At 41.6% G+C, this 9941-nt stretch overlaps 1 protein-coding gene across 1 annotated transcript; it reads right to left on the bottom strand.

Annotated features, from left to right (window-relative positions):
* Positions 1–6610: 6610 nt before the first annotated feature.
* Positions 6611–9692, bottom strand: LOC118410744. The gene is made up of 3 exons (XM_035812523.1): positions 9027–9692; positions 8384–8755; positions 6611–7815 (listed from the first exon to the last, which is right to left on the bottom strand). The coding sequence occupies exons 1-3, from the start codon at positions 9514–9516 to the stop codon at positions 7028–7030; spliced, it is 1650 nt and encodes a 549-aa protein (XP_035668416.1). The 5' UTR covers positions 9517–9692; the 3' UTR covers positions 6611–7027.
* Between the last annotated feature and the right edge of the window lie 249 nt (positions 9693–9941).

Below are 9941 nucleotides of genomic sequence, written 5' to 3'. Positions count from 1 at the left end.
ACTTATTATGAGATACTGAGGAGCAAACGTTCCTTTTCGTTCCTTTTCGTTCCTTTTCGTTCCTTTTCGCACTTTCGGTACTTTCCTTTTCGTTCCTTTTCGTTCCTTTTCGCACTTTCGGTACTTTCCTTTTCGTTCCTTTTCGTTCCTTTTCGCACTTTCGGTACTTTCCTTTTCGTTCCTTTTCGCACTTTCGCTACCGAAAGTGCGAAAAGGAGCGAAAAGGAATGGAGTATGAAGCAAACTTAAATAAAATCAATGAGAATATAAGGAATCGGTATTGCGGGCGTTAGAAGCCTATGAAACGTGTTTTATTTTACCGAGAATTTGACATTATCAAATTTTTACAGCGCTGTTTCAGGCTGTTGTTTTTGTGTGGCTAAATTATTCTTTGAAGATCTGCGAAATACAAAGAAACGGAACTGAGATAAGAAAGTAAGGACTAAAATTCATTGGGTGGCAGATGAATATCGATTATTATACATTTTCAGGATGAGGCAAGATTGTAACGTTGTTGTTGTATTTGGTTGGCTTTTATTCTCCCTAGAGGGGAGCGCCGCATGCAAATGACCCGCGAAATCCGGTCAGGAAAGATATGCTAATAAACTGCTGCCCCACGAGCATAACAGCTCCTTTTAACAGGGCCAACAACATGGTTTTCTGGAGACTGGAGACATATCTTCTCGCTCGTTCACAACGAAAGAAAAGCTGTAAAAGGAGAGACATATATACATTGTACCAAAGAGATTTCATCAAGTTGTACCATGAGTATTCATCATTTTGGCGGGAAGAAAGGTGCCAACGTGAGGAATTTGTGCAAAGGATATTGGTAAATACAATTTCTGTCAACAATTTTCCGTCATATTCAATACAAATAAATTTCTGCCTCTTGCGACCGACATCAGGCCCTCGCTGATGATAAAAAATCCCAATGCCGGGTTTAGATGTCCTGGTTGCAAAACAAATTTAAGGCGTTGTATTAATATCAATGAAAGTGTGAAAAAAAGGAACGAAAAATAATTCCCAACATGCTGGGCTCGAACTTCCGATCGTCGACTTCCCTGGGTTCGAACATGCGACCTATATTTCTCTAAGGTCAAGTTCTTACAAATTGTGCAATACATATACTTGTAACTTTGCTATCATTGCATTTTTTTAACAACTATATCCACATAGCATGTTTTTTTATGATAAAATATGCGTAATCGTTCTCGACATAATCCATTTCTTCTTGTGAAATTTTATAATATAAATGTAATATGGATATTCTAAGGAATGTTATAACCACATTAACACGTACATGAACATAGATATGCATAGATAGGTCTCATCAATATTCATTCCTCCATTGAACCATTGCTATAGGAATTTCGTGGAACAAGCCGCAAAATGCATTTGCCGATCACAGTTTACCTTTTCCTAATATTACCATCGATTTTATTTGAATTTGCTTCATACTTCGTTCCTTTTCGCACTTTCGGTAGCGAAACGTTCCTTTTCGTTCCTTTTCGTTCCTTTTCGCACTTTCGGTAGACCCCTTTATACCATGTACTTGCAATTAGCCCTCGGTCACGAACTTGCAAATAAACATCTTTAATACTAATAGTCTATCCCAGATAATTCAATCAGCGGTTTAAGCTTGTTCACCCAAAAAAGTACTGACTCCTATTCACGGGGACGCATAATATGGTTCTGCCATATCATCGTCATCGTAATCTTCTGCGTTAAGGTAAATATGTCCACAGGCCTGTGTATCTGACTCTGTTTCAGGTACAATTCTGTCTGGCTGTGTTTCCTGCATGCAGGAATCTACTGTCACGTTTGGATCATTACTACTACCTTCCTGACCATCAGCCTGGGCGTGGTTAGTAGGTAAACCATTCTGAGCGTTCTGGTCGACACTGTTGTTTACAACTAAGCCAGCCGCCATGTTGTTTACTGGGGCGATATTTTTGTCATCGGGTTGTTCCCTAACCACACGTGACGAATAAACAGCTAGCATCAGAACACAGACAAGACTGGTCACTCCAACAACCAGTGTTGTCAGATCTGGCACATTTGTGTGAGTCAGTTCGACTTGTTTTGGTTCCTCACTCCCTAGTTCTGGATCTTTAGTCATTGGGGGCAACAAGGACGAAGTTAAGACGCCAGAGGGACGAATGTCCTGGCGTTCTGCGGGACAAGACCTGTTAGGATTACAGGGCTTTGATTTGAACACATTGGTGTAAGCTGTCGGATCCCAGACTACATAACATGCTGAGATATTAATATATTCATGCAACATGTGAAGCTCTACGTTCTCCACTATAGGGGGTGTTTTACAGCGGAACAAAGACTGGTCTTTGTACATGGCACGCGCGAAGTTATTCGCTCTGCGGAACTTTGCGCATCTTAGTGATGTTTTCTTTCTGCATTTCTCCACAACACTCGCAGTATCAATGAGCCAAATCATGTTGCAATCACAGTGGAAAGGGTTGCCCCCTATGACCGGTATATATGGTACATGATGCCCATTTGGTACGTTAAAGTCAAACCCAAGATCGCACGTTGGTAATGTCTTCAAGCTGTTGTAGGAGACGTTGACCAGTTTCAAATTGGGCAAGAAAGACTTCACATGATAAAGGTTGACACATGAGAGCTTATTATGTGACAAGTCCAAAACCACTAACCTTGACATGTTCTTCAGACAGTACCACGGAAAGTAAGTTATTGCGTTGTTCCTGAGGTTCATCGTCTTCAAGTATGGCAGGGCCATGCAGGGAAATGTTGTTAAGGCGTTATTAGGAAGCTGAAGCTCAAAAAGGTTTGAAGGCAGGTCTTTGGGAACACTCCTCAAGCCTTTGTTGTTACAATGTATCCGGGGCAAAAGAGAATATGGTAGCCCACGTAACTCATTGTTGTGCCAATTTTGAACGCTACAGCCTTGAGATCGCAGTTCTGAAAGTGCTGATGCTTCGCAATCACATGGTACGTTTAAAAATATGACCACAAAAACCAGAACCGCGATCATGCTGGCATGCGCTAAATAAATATAAATGTAAGAAAAATATTTCGTTGTTTGGGGATCAGGAACAAGGCTTATTAATCCTCTACTTATACAATGAAAACATTGGAAATATTTCTGAGTGTAGTTAGGTTTCTTTGCATCCTCTAAGGCCTTGATTCTTGTTGCCTGCTGTGTTAGAATGTTTAGCGTGTTTTATCTTATCGTTTGTGAGAAGGTTAGAGTTGGAGCCGAAGGGATTGAAAATCTGCCACATGAACTAAAAAGAATATTAGCTAATCTTTCTACTGCAATCTTGTGTCAGTTGAATCCACCCCTTTAGTTATATAGCAACGCATATGTCTGCAGCGAATGTTGTATGATAGTAAGTGCTAGATCTAAACACTGACACTGACAGTACTGTTCTTGGGGCGGAGAAAACCGCTTCTTCCACCAAACCAACACTCTGTGGATTGGATGTCCAAGCCTTAGGTTCAGGTCACCAGATGAACATTTTCCCTGGTCTACCAGATCTAGAAATCAACACACAAATAATAATGATCATAAAGAAAAGTTCTCAGGTGCCAAACAATAAACAAATAAACACTAGAAATCAACACAAAAATAATCAGCATGAAATTAAGTCAATAGGAACTAAGTAAAATACGCAAAGATAAGATACTTTCTACTGGTCGCACCTAACAAAAAGGCATGTCAAATCAGTCTATAAACATAGCAACTATCATTTTGTAAAAGTGATATTTGTTACTATTTAATCACTATTGTCCAAAAGGTTGCTGTCAGTAGAAGTGATGTCTGTGTCGTATTTTGCAGTTCCAATACATTAAACATTACTTCATCAACAAAATCCACAGAAAATCCCAAACAAGAAGCGAATAGCAGAACGCCTTTTCTTTCAAGAAGCCATCTTGTAGGAGTATTGTATGCGCAACTTCTATGCTTACTAGTAGTGCTTGCGCCTGTGGCCATCATTGTGAAAGTATTCATTCTTATTTTTGTACTGCCCTAACTACACCCAATACCGTATCTCCCTCCTCAGCAACTTGCATAAGCCGGTAGGATTTGCCATAAACATGGACGATCTCTCGGATAATGATTTAATCAATTTAATGACTCGAGGGTCTGCATTTCTATCCAACTCAATTAACACAAAACTTCTACATCATGTACAATCATTCATAAAAGAAACAAAAAGATTTGAATAAGTGAATCTTTATCCTACCAGCTTGGCCCGGAGTACCTGTCCGAATATCCACCTATATTCAAATGTATTTTCTTATATTCTATGATTTTGTTATATGGTGTTACTTAACATTACGTTTGTTATATGCTTTGCTTGTCTGTATTTGTTTCAATGTTCTTTTGCACTCTCAGTTTGTTTCTGATGACGGCACGAAAATAAGCATGTTGAGCTTGAGTGTGTCGCCATCATGTTATGTATTTATCTGTTGCAATGGAAAAAAATTCTATGCCTATGAGTTTCGAGGCTTCTATCATGTCGCAATCCTCCTGTGATGGCAAAGAAAAGAAGCCTTGATTGTCTGACTCTCTTCAAGGTAGATACTCAGTGTGGGAGTTTCGGCACTGCTATTACATCACGTAACGCAATATCGTGCTTGAGATATTGTCTGCAGCCAGACACAAGAATGCGAAAAGGTTTTACATGTATTTTTGGGGAAGACATGCAAGGATATGAGGCCAAGAACTGCACTGTTTGTTTCTGCAAGTTTTGTGTCTAAATCACTGTTTTAGTGTAAACTGTAAAAGAAACACGAGCCCATTGATATCAACTTGATGATGACTTCAACAGAATCTATGAACAGTATAAAAGCACACTCACAATACATATAATATATAGATTAGTATATAGATCTGCATTTGTAGTGATGGAAGCGATGTCTGTGTCGTATTCTGCAGTCCCAATGCATTAAACATTATTTCATCAACAAAATCCACAGAAAATCCCAAACAAGAAGTTTCGTCACTGCTATGAGATCACGTAACGCAATATCATGCTTGAGATATTGTCTGCAGTCAGACACAATAATGCACCAAGGTTTTACATGTATTTTTGGGGAAGGCATTCAAGGACATGAGGCCAAGAACTGTACCGTTTGTTTCTTCAAGTTTTATGTCTAAATCACCGATATAATGTAAAAGAAACACGAGCCCATCCAATATTGATATCAACTTCAACAACGGAATTCATGAACATTATTTAGCACACTCACACACACAATACATACTATATAGATTTGTTTATAGATCTCCATTTGTGGTGATGGAATCTTTTCTTCTAAAACGTAGATGCTGATATACATGAAAATCACATTTTCTAAATGATTCTGAATATAGAACGATGTCCAAAGGTCTTGTCTGTTATGCCAATGCGTGTCCAGCAATATATTCATGACAATGTAAATACTATAGCAAAGTGCCTGACTAGTTGCATTTGCTTACAGCTTAAGTTACAATTACAGTTACAGTAGTAAGTAGAAACCATTCTCCTCTGTCATGGTAAAAAAAAAACATCAAAAGATGGCTTACCTTTAAGAAAAATGGGAGGTCACTTCTTAAGACGTCTGTCGGAGGCGGAGAGAGAACAGAAAATGATCATTCGTCTGGCATGACGTCATGGTAGCCAGTCACGTGGTGGAAATTTTGTTCAGCGTCTGATAAAAATAGCATGGTATTTTTTTTTCCATTTCAATTTAGTACGTGTTGAATAAGTTATGAAGACTAGATACAAAGCTATATGTCGTTTAAGGTGAGCGTACGTAGTGAAACACAAAAAAGTCCCCTCCCTTAAAAACGGCGAGCCACAACAAATATGATGTAAGGTTGCAGGATAGGCATTTCTTCTCAAATAAATCTTGGAATGCAAAGCAATATTTTAAGGCCTGCATTTTCACCATGGACGATAGATAAGACAGGCAGACTCCTCCTATTAGCTTTTGAAATGAGATGCCTTGGCTCGATTATCTGCACCTGGAAAAGAAGGTCAACCCCAGTGCTGAACGGGACGGGGGGGGGGGATACAAGCTTAGCCACGTTTTCTCACCGCAAAAGCGCCGCCTAAATCGGCTACATATAACGATGAGAAGCAGAACTCCAGTTAGAAGCTCTGACGAAGGTGTCTGAGAGACATCGAAACGTAAGCAATGTAAGTACCTGCTGGTTGTGTAAAACGAATTCTCCTATATCTGTATCTGTATCTATATAGCCGGTATAACCGCCGTTCGGCGTAACACACCAGATTCGCAGGCACGCGGCGCGGCAGCAGCTGGTTATATTACACCGAACGACCCGTCACACCTAGCTTTTGCACATCTATCTGCATCACACTTTGTAACCGCATACCGTATGACGAACAGCATAGCTAAACTAGGCATAATGCATTCCACTGTCGAAGTTATCCGGGTAAGAAGACTATGGTGCTTCGGGGATGTTGCCTGATTGGTGCACAAAATTGGTGCCTTGGCAAAATGTTCTGATTTTAACGATTTTTTTTTGCCGCGGTTGAATAAATGACTACTTGTAGAAGAGAAAAAGAAACTTATAGCAGCCGAGTGCATGGATAAAAAGTCTTAGTCTTTTAATGGGGAAACGTGGTTAAAATCGAACATCTAACTCCATGAATGACAATAGCAACTTTGACAAAAGGTCAGTGCAGTCGATGATGTTTATGTGTAGGTAAAGCTTGAATGATTGATACAATAAACAGCAACTTTGACTTCCGGAACAAACATCTGCGACAGTTATATTGCCCAATATTCTTAACAATTGAATCAAACGTTTGTTTAGAAACAAATTCATTCTTTAAAAAGACCTCATAAAGTACAAGTTCCTTTTCAACTGCATACCATATGTACAAATGGATCGATCTAATATTCATAACGGACCTTCTTCTGTTCTTTTATTTACTTATAGCGTTGTGTGATATAAAACTATCGTTCAAGTCCAAATAAACCATTTCACGCATGCAGCATGTGCATTACACAACTATGGTTTAAGATTGTCACATCAGTCCTCTGGCCCAAATACTTCGGGCGCTTCTTTCAGAGCCACGCGGACCAGTTCTTCCCAGTACCAGCACTTGATGTAGGTCCCGCGTTCCTTCTCATCTTGTACCGACTTGGTGAGCGTCTTCTGGATGCATTTCAGCTCCTGCAAACTCAGTCCTTGTGTGTCGGGTAACTTGTAAGATGTGCGATCGGGCACGGCAGCGATAATGTTCTTGATAACTGGGTACTGGAGAACATGCGGGGCGGTAGTGGCGAGTCTGGATCGAAGGGAGTCTGCATGAGCGAGAAGCTTTTCCGCATAGTCTCTCTCAAGATGGAGCTCTGCCCACAGCTTGTCGACTGACGACATGACCTCTTCATATTGAGGATCTTCTGCGTCCTTGTGTTTGGGCGATGGGGTGGTTGTTGCGAGAGACGCTCCTCCTCCTTCTTGTGTAGACGATGTCGTCTGACTGTCTGTATTCCTGTCCCTGTTGTCGGGTGCTTCCGTCTGTTCTCGATGGACAACTGGAGGATAGCGCTCTGGGACATCGCCTTCTCCGGCAGCAGGGCGTTTGTCTGCTGTATCTGGAGCTGTGGCTGGTAGGACGGATGCCGGGCTTGTTGAAGACGCTGTTTTGACGTTTGCGGCGTCGCCGGCAGCGGCTGGTGGTGAGCTGTCCTTGCCGCTGCTGTCCGATGGTGCGTCCGGCTCTTTTTCCTGGGAAATATTGATCTTGTCATCCTCCAACTCTGGTTTCACTTGCAGTTCCGTCTTGACTGTACCCTCGGAAGTCTTGGCAGGGTCTGAACGAAAGAAACGCACATTCTATAAAGATGATGATACGTACGACGTCTTTCTTCAACACGTTATCTTGTTTAACTAAAGGTATATAATGCATGTGTATTGTTGCTACTTTCATAAAATTGAATAGAAACGAGTAGACTAGTTTGTGTAGCATTTAAAAATGTATTTTCGTGTTTGGATTTTCCCAACTAATAACAGTACTAACTTGAGTGCAGAGTCCAAGAAATGAACGAGGGCTCATTGTGTCGTCAGATGAATCCTACAATCTAAACTACAAGCAAAAAAGGATACGAAGGCCACTTTTTATTTTGGCCAAATCTTCTTTCTTTAGCACGCTTACATCAGGTTTTGAACAATACCATTCATATAATCAAATCAATCGTACGTGGAAACAAAAGTGGCGCTTTAGTACAATGATTATACTGATTTAGGCACCTTTCTTTCTGTCGAGGTTTTATAAATAACTACTTTTCGAAGGGAAAAAGAAACTTAAAGATTAATACGGTAACCGTAAGCGAAAACAATAGATATCAATCTTTTACACAAATCAAGTCTACGAACTCTTACCTTGGCCCTTTAGTAGCTCACACTCTGGACCGTCGGCAGCACCGGACACTTGAAGGGGCGCCACGTCCGTGTTACCAAAAGAACGGTGCGCGTTGTTTAGTGGGACATCCCTGTCTTCGTTGGCAACAAACTCGTCCCCTGTGTCTGATGTTGAAACTGTGTCTGAAGAGTCTAGTTTGACGTCTGCGATGTCGCCGGCGACGGATGGTGGTTTGCTGTCCTTAGCGCTGCTGTCACGGGGCGTGTCCGCTTCATTTTCATTTTCTTTGGAAACTTCCGCCGCCTTGACCTGGTGATTCTGCAGCTCCGACAGAGTATCAGGCTCCCCTTTCGAAGATGCCTCAACGGTCCCCTCGGGAGGATTGGCTGGGACTAAGTAAAAAGATACAATAGGCATACTGTGTGTTTCTATAATCTAATTTTTTAATGTAAGATATAGGTAAGTGCCGTTTCTTTAGGACTTTAAACAAATTTGCCCTAACCTTTTGCATCTTTGACAATGTTCATTGAGTGGTCATTTTCATATGTATCCTTGCCTGTGGTAGGAGTGAAAAATACTAGCTCGTTTCTTTCCCTATCAACGGTCACGAAAGCGTGACATACAAAATCATCCTGCATAGGAACAGAAACAAACGCCTCTTACCCTGATTCTGTGTAGGCTGACTGTTCACCTCCGTGCCGTCGAGAGTCACGGACACTTGTAAGAACACTTCCGCATTCCTCCGCCCGCCTTTGCTGGGTCGGTCCATGATGTACCACCACTTCTGTGGTAAACCGTCCGCTGACTCTAGTGCGGCTGCAACATCGATGGACAGTTCACCAACTGTGGTGTCTTTGCAGCGCTTCGCCTTACGAAGTTTCAGAACCAGTTGGTCTGTTGGCGACCATGGCATGAACTCCGTAGAATGCTCCCAGGTCAGTGCATCTGACTTTTTCTTAGCGGTTTGCACCTTTTCTTTGCCATGGCGCATTGTCACCAGATACTTGCCCTGACTCTGGCGACCGACTTTGCCCTCGTGGACAGTTACGCTGAGTTTTGTCTCGCCGCTCTGTCTTTTACCGCCAGGCCTGAGCAATGAAAGCACGTGTACCACTGAAAGGAACGCTGACGCCGCCTTGTCGAGAACCCCCATATTTCAATGTCAAACATGCAAATTCACTTTGACAAAACGCGGAGCTCGAGAGATCCGTGCGTATCCTCGGTCAACAGTGGCGTTATGTTTGGTTGCTGTGCTACAGCGTGGACAAATGCAGTTCTAGAACACTCCGTGACAATCGCGAGCGGTCCGTGGAACATGGCATTGATAACCTTGACCACAGTGACCCTGAAATGTTTAGTGAAGGCGTTCGAATACAACATTGTACCTTCACGGAGATGTAAAACAATGTCTTTTACTACTGTCTTGTAAAGCAATGCGAATAGTCAGATAAATCCGATTTCAGTCTTAGTAGCATCACTAAAAACGGCGTCCGCATTTGCCAATTAACTTCAACCACTTGTCTTTGTTTTATTTATTGTATGTTTCTATCATTGCGTTTTAGGAAGAAAAACACTGTA

Source organism: Branchiostoma floridae, chromosome 1 (genome assembly GCF_000003815.2).
Source record: "Branchiostoma floridae strain S238N-H82 chromosome 1, Bfl_VNyyK, whole genome shotgun sequence".
Taxonomy (NCBI): domain Eukaryota; kingdom Metazoa; phylum Chordata; class Leptocardii; order Amphioxiformes; family Branchiostomatidae; genus Branchiostoma; species Branchiostoma floridae.
The sequence above is the reverse complement of the archived record's forward strand: the minus strand, read 5'-3'. Positions and strand labels throughout refer to the sequence as shown.